The following is a 16,050-nucleotide window of genomic DNA, read 5'->3' as shown; positions in this document are numbered from 1 at the left end:
CTTGTACTCCCAGCCATAAGGGATGCTTTGTTCATAGGAAGAAAAACAAAAATCACTATCAGTGGCAGGTATTTTTTTAAGGTGTGCCTTTATGCCTCAGTGTTTCCTATTCTTAATAAGAAATTTGTCTTCATATATACTGACAAGACCTTTATAACACCTTGGTTTACTGGACCTTAACGTTGAGTGTCAAAACACATAGATATATCCTTGGGAATTTTCACAAGCTTATCGCCTCTTCACGTGTCTCTGTAAACCACAGTTCTGGCATTGCTCAGTGATGTGCTTCCCTAGTGATTCTAACTGCCAAGGTTTAACTCTGACTGTATTGGCCCAACCAAGCACAGAACTCTGCATGAGGGATCCCTATTGGATCACATTTTAGTCTGAATTCCTAGTCATTTAGCCCTTGGACCACTTGTTGGACTGCTTTGTGTGTACTGCATAGTTACACCGTATCGGTTGTCTTTATTGAATCTTTATTCACTAAATCATAATTCTGGTTATGTTTTGGACATTCTCCGTGGCTATCTTCAGTACAATACTGTGGCAACTCAGTCTTATAACTGTATGCATACTTGAACTCCAATTACTAGAAATAAGAATATATTTCCTAAACCTTCCCATATGACCTACAAAAGAACAAGTTGAATTTACTTGTCCATGTCAAAGCCCTGAAGAGGATTGTGAAAGATGTTAAAACATGGCATCTCTGGTGGAGGTCAGTGGGGATTGGCTCATCAGAAGTAGCCTGGCCACGGACACGTTTCCAGTGTGGCTTCAAGTGCTTTCTGCTTGTCCATCGGGCCTTAACTCAAGAATTCCTTGCTCCTTGGGTGTGAGATAGCCCTAACAATAGATGGGCTTCACTATGTCCCAAGCTGTGATTGATCTACAACAACCCTTGAAGAAACAGCAGTTCTCAGCAAGTACCATCACCAACAGCAGAAACACCATATTTGGACTTGCCTGCTTTCTAGGGAAACGCATAGACACTTACAAATTTGGATCTATGATGTACACCATATGCCACCTGCATCTCATGGCACAGTTCTGCCCAAGTCATCTCTAACTGCATGGAGCCATCATGATGGAGATTCAGCACCATCGAGCATGTAATTAATATTTGTGGACAATAACTGACATGCTGGAAATTCCAAGAAAATATTTTCTCGGAGTCAAAAGGCTTGCCTTCCAAAGGAAAATATTCCAGTGAACAGAAAGGAAGAAAAGACAGCCTGTCCTCAGAAAAGAGAAAAGCATGGAGACCTTTCTCCCTGACCAGTACAGCCAATGCCAGACACCTCCCTGGATCTGAGGTTTCAGAGGCTTGGTGAAGAACAGCTCCACAATCTAAAATGATTGTCAGTTCTTGGTCTATAAGCTCTCAGATGTCTAGTAGTCAACAAGTTCCTTTAGTCCCCAGCAAGAAAAGCGCAGCGCATCTACTAGTCATCAGGCTTTTTTCATTTACCTGTCCCTCCCTTACCTATAAAATGTTTTCCAGTGATATGATTGTATTTTCCTCTAAGTGAAGAACATTTACCTCTTTCCTGCTGAACAGATAGAAACTTGACAGCAAAATTTTACTTGTGATTGCCACCTGCTTCAGTTTTTGTGGACTATAGTGCTGAAATTAACTGCTGTTTGTTTGCTTTTTAGCTTTTAGTTATATGGTACTTGAGGGTATGCTGAATTGGTTTTCCTTAGTAACATATCTCCCGTGATGATACTGTAAACTACTGTGCTCAGAGAGCTGCTTGTAGCCTACTTAACCGAGGTAAACTTCTCATGCTGCAGGCCCTGTCCTCTTAGCATTCAGCATGCTGTACACTGTGGCACCCTTTTCTGAACTGTGTTCTTGTTTGGGGAAAGATGGTAGGGTCAGTAACAAGAACCCTTTTCTTCTGAGGAGTTCTTTGTGTCCCTAAAAATATTCTTGTTTGTTTTGTCTCCAGAACAACAGTATGGAAGACCATTGTCCATATATTGGAAAAAGGAAAAGAGCCTTACCTTCTCATTATAGAGAGTAATTATCTTCATTGTCCCTATTTCTACTGTTCCTTTGGTTCTTTTTCCCTTACAAATATCACCTCTTTCTACAGTTTTACTCTGAAGGCAGTTGAAAGGAAATTAGTGGTTGAGTTGTACATGGACTTAAGATAGATACATTGAGGGTCTTGTTTTGACGTACTAGAAACATGGACCTAGACTTTGTGAAAAGAGGGTATAGACATTCTACAGGTGTAGACTCCTGACAGGTAAGTAAAATTACATGCTCACACCTGTAATCCCTGTTTAGGAGGCAAAGATCTGAGGATCATGGTTCAAAGCAAGCCTAGGCAGTCTGTGAAACTCTTGCCTCCCATTAACCACCCCAAAAAAGGGCCATAAGTGGAGCTATGCTAAAGTGGTAGAACAGCAGCCTAGAAAAAAAGGTAAAAAAGCTAGGGAACAGCAACTTGGCCTCAGTTCAAGCCCTTATCCTGGCACAAGAAAGAACCCTGGGGTTTGTCGTTGCAGCTCAGTAATAGAGCGCTTGCTAACATGTACGAGGCCCTGAGTTCAATTTCCAGAACATAAGATAAAGAGAACAAGCATGGCATTTATAATTGCCTTAAGTCTGAGAACAACACACAGTGATGTGATGTTCTTAGCCATATTTCCAGCAGCCCAAAGCTTTTCGAGTGGTCTGTGGTCTGTCAGGTATATGATATTTCAGCCCTGATTGCCAAGAACACTTGAAATCTGATTCCACCTCTGATGACTACTTCCAACTGTTCCCCAAGGCAGGTTTATCCACTGACCATTAATAATCCAAAAATACTTTCCACTCGCCACTTCTTATTGGATGTTGAATGTTTGCCCATACTGTACACTACATCTTATCTTACATGTTAGGATTAATAAAGAGATTATGTTCTGAGAAATAAGATGTTAGGTGATTCTGTTTTGTGAATGTAATAGGGTAACTTACACAACTACAATGACTACAACATCACTAGATGATCTGAATCTTACTGAAGCTCTTGAACAAAACATAGTGCATGATTGATTACAATAGAGTGTAATAAGTGCAGTATTAGAAGTATGTACAGGAATGAGCTTCATTTAGCATATTTACATAACATCTCCTATGTGTCAGATTGACAGTAACTGTAGCACTTGCAATCTAGTAGGATAGACTACTGAATTAGGGAGTAGATTGTATTTCTGTGCCAAAACCTGGAAAAACTGTAAATTTACTCCTGCTGCTCAAGTGAAGAAAGTGGGAAAGATGTAGGCTATTCATAGAAGAAAGACTCATAAGACAAGAAACTAGTGAGCTTAAGAGAACAAGAAGTTGGAGAAGATGGGAACCAAGATCATGCAGGACCTACCTAGGCATGGTAGAGATTTTAGATTGAATTGTAGATTCTGGGAAAGTAATGAAGAAGTTTATATGTTTAGTTTGAGGGTAAGGTCATTGTGAGTTGACCATCAGTGTTACCAGTGGAAGTAAAATGAGCAGCACTGACCAGTTTTTGAGGGGGGGGGAACAAAAGGAGGACATATAGTTGGAAGAGTGAATAAAGCTTGAAGGTAAGCATGACATGTAGTTTCCTGAGCTTAAGCTACTGAATATGCCATTTACTGGTGTAGGAAGGTCTGAAGGACCCTGTTTGTTAGTGACGGTTAAGATTTAGAGCTAGGTGCCTTTGGCTCATGCCTGTAATTCTAGCTACGCAGGAGGCTGGGATCTGAGGATCATGATTCAAAGCCAGCTCAGGCTGGAAATGGAAAGTCTGAGAGGTTCTTACCTTACAATAAACCACTCAGAAATGTGGCTCAAGTGGTAGAGTACTAGCCTTGAGCACATTGAGGCTTGTGACAGTGCCCAGGCTACAATTAATGAAAAAGTTTAGGATAAGTTTTACGAAGAAGGTATTCTATAAAGTGTGTCAGACATAAGACATTGTAGAAAAGTAAATACCAAATCAAGATGAGTAATAGAGATACAGATTCCCTGAGAATTGAGCAAGGTGAAATCAGCAGTTACTAAAAGTTGGGAAGGTCTCCTGGAAGACATAGAACATAACATTTGCACAGAGGGATTTCATGGCTTTTGGATAGGAAGAATACTCCCAAGTAGAAAAAACATATGAATAAAAATAAAAATACTGAGATTTCGGGGCCAGGAGTTTGGTCTAGTGGTAGAGTGTTTGCCTAGCATGCATGAAGACCTGCGTACGATTCCTTGGTATCACATACATAGAAGAAGCCAGAAGTGGTTCTGTGGCTCAAGTGGTAGAGCTCTAGCCTTGAGAAAACCTAAGGACTGGCAAAAAAAAGTTCGGAGACTTATGTGAAACCATGAGAATACCCTATGTAAAGCTGAGCAGACTGAAACAGGAGGAGGTAATAGAAATAAGCCAGATTTGTTATGATTGTTTCCTAGGGTCAGAAGATCGAAGCTGAGGTTGGTATAGGTGGAAATGGACCTTTTAGGATTTTAAGTAGGTATTTGTATGTTGAATGAGTTGGAATCCAGATTTGTTTTGGATTTGATTGAGTGGTTTTTGGAACTGTGGTGTTAGCCTAAAAATTAGGGCCTGGACTAGGGGATGGAAAGAAAGAAATGAGAACTCAGGTGACTTAATGGGAACAGAGGAGGAGGAATCAATTAACTTCCTAGAACTTAAGCCTTGCAACTGGAAGGATTTTTGGCACAAGTGAGAAAGTTAGACATGAGACTGGTTAAGTTAGAATGGAAAATTTATTAGTCAGGCATAGTGGCTCAAGCCTATAATCTTTGGTACTCAGGAGGCTGAGATCTGAGGATCAAAGTTCAAAGCCAGCCCAAGCACAAGAGGATGTGAGACTTATCTCCAGTTAACCTCTAGAAAGCAGGAAGTGGGGCTTGGCTCAAGGGTAGGGTAGTAGCCTTGAGCTGAAGAGCTCGGGCAGCATGTGGGCCGAATTCAAGCCCCATGACCCACAAAAAATGGGGGGAGGAAGGATTTATTTTAAATGCATTAGGGAAAGTTTCCAGTAGAGTGTCTTCATAAAGAACATTGAACTCAAGCCGGTGCCGGTGGTTCATACCTGTAATTCTAGTTACTCAGGAGGCTGAGATCTGAGGATCATGGTTCAAACTAACCCAGGTACTAAAGTTCATGATACTCTTAACTCTAATTAACTGCCAGAGAACTAGAAGTGGCATTGTGACACAAGTGGTAGCTTTGAGCTGAAGAGCTCAGGGATAGCACCCAGGCCCAGAGTTTAAGCCTCACAAGCAAGAAAACAAGAAAGAACATTGAAGTCAGAGCAGGGCATGCACATCTCTGATTTTCAACACTTTTTTTTTTTTTTTAAAGCTTTGGCAAAAAGAAACTAGGTTCTGTATGACCTTTGATTGAGACTACTACTCGGTGTTCCATGACAAGAAGAATTGTTAATGATCCTTTACTATATAACATATTGTGCTTGGCTTGGTTTCTTTTTCCTTGATTTCTTTGCCAGTTATTTTGAGTGATTCCTTGGATTGCTTTCTGTGAGATTGTGCCTTTTGTTCTTTTTGTTTTCTTCCTTCATGAGTGTTAGCCTTTCCTGTATAAAAAAACTTTGTAAAGTTTTTTCAGGCAAATCTGATGGGCAAAAGCAGATTTTTGGGAAAGACACTTTAATTTTGAAGATATAGTAAAGCATAATAATTTGATGCGTAAATACTGAATGAATTATTCTCTGAACCCTGAACAATACTATGACCTCAGTTAAGTCTTTTGGGATTTGATCATGCACTTTCTTTTTGATGTCAGTCTTTTGAGTCTAGAGTTCTAGACCTTATTTTCTGGCCTGACAAGTTACTGTGTCTAAAGTTTCAGTTACATTCTCACTGCCATGTTTTAGAGAAAAATACTTGGAAGGTAGAGATCTTTCTTCTCTAAAGAGCTGAAAGGTTGGCTACTTTCAGTTTCATTGTCTTAACATCTTCATGTTAATTCCCACAGAGATCCATATGGCTTTGGAGACAGTCGAGATACAAGGCGTGATCGGTCTCCCATTCGGGGAAGTCCAAGAAGAGAGCCCAGGGATGGCAGAAATGGCCGAGATGCCCGGGATAGAGACATTCGAGACTTACGAGACCACAGAGACAGCAGAGACATTCGAGATCACAGAGATAGCAGAAGTATGCGCGATGCTCGGGACATGAGGGATCTCAGAGGTTTTCGGGATCTGAGAGACTCTAGAGATTTTCGAGATCACCGGGACCCCATGTATGACAGATACAGAGACATAAGGGATTCCCGAGACCCCATGTATAGGTATGTATCCCCTCACCAACCCCATACCGCATACTTTTCTGTTCAAAGCTGTGTGTGTGTTGCTGAAGTAATTAAAAGCTCTTTAAGGGCAGTGGCATCAATCAGCCTTGTAGTTCCAGTGTCTGTGAAGTAGTAGACATAGTATTTAATTTTGCTGAATATGAGAATGGTTGATGAATTATACTTAGTGGATAAACCTGGATCTCTGTGACAATATTGTCAAATAAAAACAGAAGTGGAGGAAAAAACAAAACTGATGCACAAGTAGCTAATAAATACATAGAAATTTAACAGCAGTAGTCATCAAGAATGCAAATGTAAGCCACACCTGGTATGGTTATAATTTTTTTTCAAAAAACACAGAAAATAGTATCTAAGCTATGAAGAAACTGGAATCTTCCTACAGTAAAATGTAAATATGGCAGATAGTCACTTGTAGAAAATAGCTTGCCAGAGTTGAAAAGAAAGGGGTCAGGAGTTTGGCCTAGTGGTAGACTGCTTGCCTAGCATGCTTGAAGACCTGGGTTCCAGTCCTTGGTACCACATTTAAAAAAAAAAAAAAACAACAAAAACGGGAGCCGGGAGTTTTGCCTAGTGGTTAAAGTGCTTGCCTAGCATGCACGAAGACCCGGGTTCGATTCCTTGGTACCACATACATACAAAAAAAAAAGCCGGGGGGTGGGGGAGGGTAATGAGTACCAAGACATGTGAAAGGGTATCAATGTATGTGAATGAATTAATGCACCTTCTATCTGGCAAATATCATGTAACCCTTTTATTAATTACAATAAAAAAATTTAAAAAAAAAGCTGGAAGTGGTGCCAAGGCTCAAGTGGTAGAGCTCTAGCCTTGAGAAAGTCCAAGGACAGCGCTCAGGCCCTGAGCTCAAGCCCAGGACTGGCAAAAACAACAAAAAAAAAAACGGAAGTTGTGATGTGGTTCAGTTGGTAGAGTGCTACCCTTGAGAAAGCCCAAGGACAGGGCTCAACCCCTGAGTTCAAGCCCCACAACTAGAAACAAACAAACATTGAAGGACCCGTTTAAACATGAATATACATAGCAGAACCATACATATAAACAAAAAGGTAAAAATAATCTTACCTCTCTGAAAAGTAAAGCAAAAAGGCTTGGAAGTGTGACTCAAGTGGTAGGGCCTCTGCCTAGTAAGCATGAAGTCCTAGTTTCAAATCCCATTACTGTTAAAAAAAAAAAAAAAAGCAGGGGGGGCGGGCAGGAGTTTGGCCTAATGGTAGAGTGCTTGCCTAGCATGCACAAAGACCTGGGTTCAATTCTTTGGTACCACATACAAAGAAAAAGCTGGAAGTGGTGCTGAGGCTCAAGTGGTAGAGCTCTAGCCTTGAGAAAGTCCAAGGACAGTGCTCAGGCCCTGTGCTCAAGCCCAGGACTGGCAAAAAAAAAAAAGTTAGAATGGCAAATTATTGTTATACATTTTACTACAATGTTAAAAAAAAAAATCCTAGCCTTTGAGGCTCACAACTATAATCCTGACTACTCAGGAGGCTGGATTCTGAGGATTAATATTGCAAGCTAGTCCAGACAGATAAATCAAGACTCTTCTCCCTCTACGTGGAAGCAGAGAGGTGCCTTGAGTATTAGAGTGCCAGCCTTGCTCATAAAAGGCCACATGAGAGCACAACACCATGAGTTCAAGCCCCAGTATTGGCACCAAAGAACAAAAAGGGGTCATGAGATGTTCTTCAAAATATCAGTTATTTTGCTTTTACTACTTCTAACCTTTTTTTTTTTTTTTTCCACTCCTGGACTTAGACTCGGTCTGAGCACCGTCCTTGGGTTTTTCTCAAGGCTAGAGCTCTACTACTTGAGCCACAGTACCACTTCTGGCTTTTTTTTTTTTTTTTTTTTTTCTATGTAAGTGGTACCAAGGAATCAAACCTGGGTCTTCCTGCATGCTAGGCAAGCACTCTACCCTAGCCAGACTCCCGGCCCCTATTATAAACTTTTTATACATCCATTCCATTTTTGGGGGGGTGGAGGTGGGGAGAGAGAGTTTAACACTTAATCATAGCCATAGAAATGATAACCAATGAATCCCAGAGACAAGTCTCTTTTGTCTAATCCCAGAATCTTGTGTCTTAGAGGGACCTAGGTCTTCAAGAATTCTCCTGTTTTTATAGAATAGGATAGAGTTCCAACTTTGTGAGAATTTTCTGTATTTTTCAGGAGAGAAGGTTCTTATGATCGATACCTGCGGATGGATGACTATTGCAGGAGAAAGGATGACCCTTACTTTGACCGGTACAGAGACAGCTTTGATGGACGAGGGCCCCCTGGCCCAGAAAGTCAGTCTCGTGTAAAAGGTAAAAGAGAAGAAATATTCTGTTTTTGTTACTGTAGAACAGTTTACAAAAGAAGAGGATATAGCTGGGGCACGGTAGCTCACACCTATAATCCTAGCTACACAGGAGGCTGAGATCTGAGGATCAAGGTTCAAAGCCAGCCCCAGCACAAAAGGGCCTGAGACTTTTATCTCCAATTAACCTCTAGAAAATGGGACATGGGGCTTGGCTTGAGGGTAGGGGGTAGCCTTGAGCTGAAGAGCTCAGGAATAGTGCCCAGGCCAAATTCAAGCCCCATGACTGCCCCCCCCCCCCCAAAAAAAGAAGAGGATGTAAATAACTTAAGTAGTTAATGACTTGGCTAAACAAATTCATTAAAAGAAAAAAAGGGCTGTGCAGTAGTTGTTCACACCTATAATCTTACTCAAGTTTGCCATTTGAAGCCAGCCTTGGAATCCCATCTCCAGCATAAAGCAAGGCTAGAGGCATGGCTCAAGTCGAAGAGCACCAATTAACTGCAAGTCAGGGAAATACAAGTACCTAAGATAACTCTAGTATGGTTAAAAAAAAAAAAGAATGGGGGGCTGGGAGTTTGGCCTAGTGGTTAAAGTGCTTGCCTAGCATGCATGAAGACCCGGGTTCGATTCCTCGGTACCACATACATAGAAAAAAGTCGGAAGTGGTGCTGAGGCTCAAGTGGTAGAGCTCTAACCTTGAGAAAGTCCAAGGACAGTGCTCAGGCCCTGAGCTCAAGCCCAGGACTGGCAAAAAAAAAAAGAATGGAACTGAAGACAGTTACATTTTGCCCATTGTCCAGAAAGCCTTTTCCAAATCCTTTATTATTTTTATGTACTCATAAAAAAATAACATGTTAAGCCTAATTTTTCTTACTATATCTTTAAAGACTTTTTTTTTTTTTTAATGTGTGTGTGCTAGTCATAGAGCTTGAGCTCAGGGCCTGGGCATGGTCGCTGAACTTTGTTGCTTAAAGCTATCACTCTGCACTTGAACCCTAGCTCCATTTCTGGCCTTTTTGATGCTTAATTGAAGATGATTCTCACAAATTTTCCTGCCTAGGCTGGCTTATAACCACAATCCTCACCTGAGATGTCAGCCTCCTGAGTGTAGGATTATAGGCATGGTCTACCAGTACCCAGCATGTCACTTGTTCTGTCTAAATAAAAATGTGTATATTAGAATAATAAATACTATCTGTCAAGTTCACTGAAAATTAAAAGAGTAACAAAGGCATTGATTAACACGTAGAGAAACAGGCACTAGGTCATCCTTTTTTTGTTTTTTGGTCTGAGACAGAGATTGGAACTCCATATTGGATGCTTTCCCTCATTGGCTGGCACTCTTCCACCTGAGCCATTCCTTTAACCTCTGTTATGTTGTATTTTTGCCAGGCTTGAATTCAGGGCCTCACACCCTTGCTTGGCTTTTTTGCATAAGGGTCTACCATTTGTCCAGCACTACCTTGTCTTAATTCGTTTTTAGGTATAAATTCATAATACTGGCTGAGAGTGTAGCCTAGTGGTAGCATGCTCACCTAGCATGCACGAAGCCCTGGGTTCGATTCCCTGGCACACAGAAAAAGCCAGAAGTAGCCCTGTGGCTCAAGTGGCAGAGCGCTAGTCTTGAGCAAAAAGTGTCCAAGGAGAGTGCCTAGGCCCAGTACTGGCAAAAAAAAAAAAAAAAGTCATAGCACTTTCTAGAAGTCAGTTTGGTAGTATGTATCACATAAAGAATAAAAGTTACCTTGATCTTTTATCCAAATAGTCCCTTTCCAGGCACTGGTAGCTCATACCTATAATTCTAGCCACTTAGGAGGCTAAGATCTGAAGATCATGATTCAAAACCAGCCCCGGTTGGGGAGGGGGGCAATATAGTCTTTATTTAAATTTTCTCTGCTGGTACCGTGCAGAGCGTTTGAAACGTGAAGAACGGCGTAGAGAAGAGCTTTATCGTCAATATTTTGAGGAGATTCAGAGACGATTCGATGCTGAGAGACCTGTGGATTGCTCTGTGATTGTGGTCAACAAGCAGACTAAGTAAGAGCCCTTTGCCTATTTCTTGTAAGGGACAGCGTCAACACAGCAAGTCATATTGCTACTTAGCAGCTTTACTGACTACTTGGGCTCATTCTGATATTACTATAAGTATATAGTCAATGTTTTTGTTTTGTTTAGTTTTGTTTTGCCAGTCCTGGGGCTTGAACTCGGGGCCTGGGCACTGTCCTTGAGCTTTCTCAAGGCTAGTATTCTACCACTTGAGCCACAGTACCACTTCCAAGGCAGAGTTTTTTGAGCTGTTGGTGACAAGAAAACTCAATTCAAATTGACTTTAATCTCAAAGGTGAAACTGTATCATCAAGACTTGTTTCTCCTGGTACCTCTGCATGGCATCCTTGATGTTGCCCTCATTCTTATGCAAAAGGGCACTGGAAAGCAGACCAGTACCCACGTAGGCATGTGTTATCTTAGGTCAGCAAACCTACTGGAAAGAGAACTGTTCTTTCCCAGCTCTGTTACTGAAAGTCAACTGTTGTTTTCACTGAACCCCCCTGGCTTACTTTCTTATCTGTCATCCTGTCACTTTGGCCAGTGATAAGTCCTCTGCCCATCCCTAGAGCACAGGAGGGCCTACCCCTGAAGAACCATGCAAGCTGCTGGTGGAAAAGGGAGTAGCCACTAGTCCCGGAAAGCAGGAACTCCCCCTTGGTGGAGCCCCTGAGTTCCCTCGTGCTTTGAAAAGCACAGCTCTACATTTGTCAGCCAGGAATGAAGACTGCTTTTTGACAGGTGCTGGCCTTGCAGAAGTGTTAGGTGACCATGCTAACCAAGCAAGGGTTTATAGCACTGTTCCCTTCCATCTCTTTGCCTTCTGTCCTTGAGAGGACGTGAGGGAGAAGGGGCAGAGCAGCTTGCAGGCTTGATAAGCACTATGCTCTCTTTCCCAGATGGTCAGTAAATAAATTCATGTGTTTTCTTGCAGTTTGGGGTTAAAGAGCTAATTTCAAGGCAGTGACTAGGGAAATAGGTGTTGAGACACCAAGCAGCAGGTGGAGTTCACAGACTCTGGCTTGCCTTGTTCAGAGACAGATGCTGTTTTGAATATAGGTAGCTTCTTCTGGGCATATGACAATAGCTTTTGTTTTCTGAGCACTTTGTACTATACCGTGCTAGGTACTTTTATACAAATTATTTTTAATCTTCACAGTAATTATATTCCATGGTGTTACGTTTGGTATTGGAGCTATAATAGTAATAAGCAGATACACCAGCAGAACTCAGTGTAGTTGAGAAAATGACAAAAATAAGCATATAGACGAATAGTCCTAATGAGAAAAGTATGGTGATCTGATTATTTAGACTGGAGGAAATGTCAAGGAAGTGACAGTTGCTGAGCTACATTATTCCTGTTTCATTAGTTTGAGTCAAGAAGCACATCTGGTGAAAGGTAAAGGGACTTGCTTGAAGCTTCACAGCATTACAAGCAAATGTTAAGGCTGAGATCCAAAGCTGTCTTGGTAGCACTGAAGCCTGCACTTCTTGAGCTGTTCTGTGCTGCCTCCCAAAGCTAGGGAGCTACAGGCAGCAGGTTTGTGTTAGAGAAGGATTGACACTGAATGAGAGGATAAAGAGAAAGAAAGATATTAAGTACTGTGTCACTGGAAATGCCTGGTGAGCTCAGGTGAACCACACAGTTCTAGAATCCTTGGAGCCTCACGAGGGCACTGAAGGGGGGCTGGAGTTTGAGTTCTCTGTAGGACCATATGTACCTGACACAGTAGTATACAGTTTGTTGGTCGGCACTGTTCACCTGGAGCCTGCTTGTTCTTACAGAGATTATGCCGAGTCCGTGGGGAGGAAGGTACGAGACCTAGGCATGGTTGTGGACTTGATCTTCCTAAACACAGAAGTGTCGCTGTCTCAAGCCTTGGAGGATGTTAGCAGGGGAGGGTCTCCCTTTGCTATCGTCATCACTCAGCAGCACCAGATTCACCGTTCGTGTACCGTCAACATCATGTTTGGAACGCCACAAGGTACGTACGAAGGCCCAAGTAGGTCAGAATGCTAGAAGTAGTTGCTAGCACAATTAGTTCTGGGCCATGTTCATAAAAAGTAGTTTGTTTTGGCAAATAATGTGTGTATTTCACTTGGAACGTGGTACGGTCCTTCTCTGTGTGTACTTTGAGGTACTCATATAGTCGACTGGCCTCATGTTCTCTGTGATGCAGCGCTGGGCCTGCTGTGCTTGCACTCATTAGCAGTGCGCAGTAAGTATGCTGGGAGAATGTCATAACCAGTTCCTGTGTACAGTGAAAGTTGTAGCGCTTGCCCTTTTCTGTGGTGTAAGTATTCCTACTGTGTCCCATTTTAAGCTACAGCATGAAGTCTCTGAAGGGAGAATTGGAAAGAAATGCACACAGTTGGCTTCCCTGTGATACCCAGCTCTGGCATGCCTATGGCACATACTGCACTGCACACATGGAATCCTTGTTTTCACAGTGTACTGGAGAGGTGAACAGAGGAGCTGGGAGAATAGCTTCTGGGCTCTTTTAAGGTACAAAACCAGGCCAAGTCCTCCAAAGTAGCTTCTAATGTTTTGGTCCCCAAACAATGAGACGCAATCATCTCGTACACTCTCAGGGCTCCTCCAGCCCAGATGTGCCCTTTCACCTCATCACTGGGCTCTTGTTTTGGCCTGACCATTGTACCCTATGTGTAGCCAGAGGACACATAGTGATCTCTAGGGCGTTGTTTGCTCTAGGTGTGTGAGAGCAGCCATGGAAGTCCCTTGACCACTGATGGGAAAGGGAGGTTATTTAGGGCCCCAAGTGTATTTTAATCCATGACTTTGGAACTGATGAATTAAAAAACAGTAGGGCAGATCTCTCCTGAGGAGCACAGTGGAGAGCCAGGCTTTACAGAGGGCTTTTTGGCCTCCCGCTGCTAGTCTAGAGACTGCTGGGCCTGCCTCCCGCAGCTACACCACACATGGTCTGTTTGAATCTGTGGGAGCCTGTCATGTTTCTTTGGTTTTTACTACAAGTCTGTGATCTAGGAATCTCCCCCCAAAGAAATAGCTCTCTACAAAGACTTAAGTGCTCCCCACCAAAGATTCCAACTCACCTCTGAGCTCCTTCCCAGCCCCCCTCACATCCCACCTCACATGGCTGTGGTCACTGAAATAGTTTCCTTTCTGGTCTAAGGAGGTTAGGAAGGGCTTGGCAGAAGGCAGCATGTGGGCACTCTTATTTCCTGTCATAGGAGAAAATCATTTGTGTCATTCCTTCCCACAGAGCATCGCAACATGCCCCAGGCAGATGCCATGGTGCTAGTGGCCAGAAATTATGAGCGCTACAAGAATGAGTGCCGGGAGAAGGAACGTGAAGAGATTGCCAGACAGGCAGCCAAGATGGCTGATGAAGCCATCCTACAGGAAAGAGAGAGAGGCGGCCCTGAGGAGGGCGTGCGTGGGGGGCACCCTCCAGCCATCCAGAGCCTCATCAACCTGCTGGCAGATAACAGGTACCTCACTGCCGAAGAAACAGACAAGATCATCAACTACCTGCGAGAGAGAAAGGAGCGGCTTATGAGGAGCAGCACCGACTCTCTGCCTGGTGAGCTACGTGGCAGGGCCGAGGTGAAGTTCTGACTCTGCATTTCTCTAATCCCCAGGCTCTGTTGGGAGGGTGCCAGGCCCAGGGCTGTTTGGGTGGGTAAGGGAAGGGAGCCCATCTTTTGGGTTTTCCCACGGGCCACCAATGCTGACACAATTACTGTAATGATAGTAATTTTAGATTTGGGTCCTGAATTCTTGTCCCTATATAGTTTTTCTGGCAGTGGGGTAGATTGATGTTGCCGGCTCCTTGGTAGCCAAGAGGGATTATGTATCTGTTCGTATTTATGTAAGTTCTCCCAGGGTACAAGGCTGCTTTCTGTAAACAAGTATGTACCATAAAGTGGCCAGTTTTGGAAATTGCTGTTACTGTCTGTATTGTGTGATTGATGTGACTCTTGATTGTTGTTCTTCCCTTGGCTACTAGGCCTCCTGCCCTTGGAGGTGCTTTCAACCAGATGCCTCCCTTCTGTCTTCCAGGCCCGATTTCCCGCCAATCACTCGGGGCGACCTCGAGTGCCTCGCTGAAGACACAACCAAGCTCCCAGCCGCTCCAGAGCGGCCAAGTGCACCCCTCTGCTACACCCACTCCAGCTGCACCCCCCACCTCCCAGCAAGAGCTTCAGGCCAAAATCCTCAGCCTCTTCAATAGTGGCACAGTTGTGGCCAGCAGCAGCTCCACATCCTCCTCAGTTGTTGCCGGAAATACCCAGAACCAGAATTTTTCCACAGCCGGAAACAGCCAGCCTCAGCCAAGACCACAGGCCTCTGGCAGTCAGCCTCCAAACATTTTGGGACAGGCGGGATCTGCGCGGAACATGGGCCCCAGGCCTGGGGCTCCTTCCCAAGGGCTCTTTGGCCAGCCTTCTAGTCGCCTGACACCTGCTAGCAGCATGGCTAGCCAGAGGTCCGTGTCCTCCACAGGTATTAACTTTGACAATCCAAGTGTACAGAAGGCTCTGGACACTCTGATTCAGAGTGGCCCTGCTCTCTCCCACCTGGTTAGCCAAACTGCAGCACAGGTCGGGAGGCCCCAGGTCCCCATGGGATCTTACCAGAGGCATTACTGAGGCTAAACAGCTCCACTACTCCAGTCCCTTGGCCACCGCCCACTTCATTCTAAGTAGAGTTGTTTGGAGGATCTTCTTTGCTCTCTCCAGGTCTACATCAAATGTCATAAGTTGCTACCACCTGCTTCTTCTGCCCAGGGCTGCGATGCTTACTACTTACAGAATCAGAATTTATACTGCAATCGGGGTATATTGTTTTTGGTTTTAGCAGAAAATAAATATCTCCGGGGTTGCTTGGGCAGTACGGATGTGTGCACTCAGTTTCTATGAGAGCGGTTTCTCTGGTCCCTGTCTGCTGGCTTTGAGAGAAGAAAGGAAGAAGCAGGCTGCATTTGGAATGCCATGTGTTGTGTTGGTAGCCACTATCTTTGTTCACTTGGAACCTACCAAAGCTTTCTCTCCTCGCACATCCACCAGAGCTGTGATGCCCACACTTGGAGAGGAGCTGTCGTCTCGGCAAGCAAGGGGCACTGTGCCCTACTCCTGGGGGCCTGTGCTCCACAACTCAGACCACCTGCCTGGAGGCCACAGAAGGAACTCTTCTGTCTGTGTCAGGGCCGTGATTGCTTCAAAGTTGTTTTGAGTCTTTGTTTTTTGTTTTGTTTTGTTCTTTTTATTTTGTTTCCATTTCTTTGGATAATCTCCAAAGGATTGAACAGCTCCATTCACCAACAGTTAAATAGGAATCGTGAATCTGGGTCCACCATACTTGCTTGTAACATTTCTGTC

At 43.6% G+C, this 16,050-nt stretch overlaps 1 protein-coding gene across 4 annotated transcripts in view; it reads left to right on the top strand.

The window, feature by feature from the left end:
- Ncoa5 (nuclear receptor coactivator 5) overlaps window positions 1-15,351 on the top strand; it is a 31,244-nt gene extending 15,893 nt beyond the window's left edge. For 2 of the 4 annotated variants that reach the window (XM_090352450.1, XM_090352448.1), the window contains exons 3-8: window positions 5,991-6,305; window positions 8,508-8,644; window positions 10,551-10,677; window positions 12,472-12,671; window positions 13,932-14,252; window positions 14,732-15,351. In XM_090352450.1, coding sequence (XP_090208576.1) covers window positions 5,991-6,305; window positions 8,508-8,644; window positions 10,551-10,677; window positions 12,472-12,671; window positions 13,932-14,252; window positions 14,732-15,321 — 1,690 coding nt within the window. In that variant the 3' untranslated portion in view covers window positions 15,322-15,351. Of the gene's footprint in view, window positions 1-1,977; window positions 2,030-5,990; window positions 6,306-8,507; window positions 8,645-10,550; window positions 10,678-12,471; window positions 12,672-13,931; window positions 14,276-14,731 lie in introns of those variants that run through there. The other 2 variants (XM_090352449.1, XM_090352451.1) reach the window with 2 other exon arrangements.
- Window positions 15,352-16,050: the final 699 nt, after the last annotated feature.

Source organism: Megascapheus bottae, chromosome 18, assembly GCF_031878675.1.
Source record: "Megascapheus bottae isolate mThoBot1 chromosome 18, mThoBot2.hap1, whole genome shotgun sequence".
NCBI lineage: Eukaryota > Metazoa > Chordata > Mammalia > Rodentia > Geomyidae > Megascapheus > Megascapheus bottae.
Note: the sequence above shows the minus strand (reverse complement) of the source record. Positions and strands in the feature narration are given on the sequence as shown.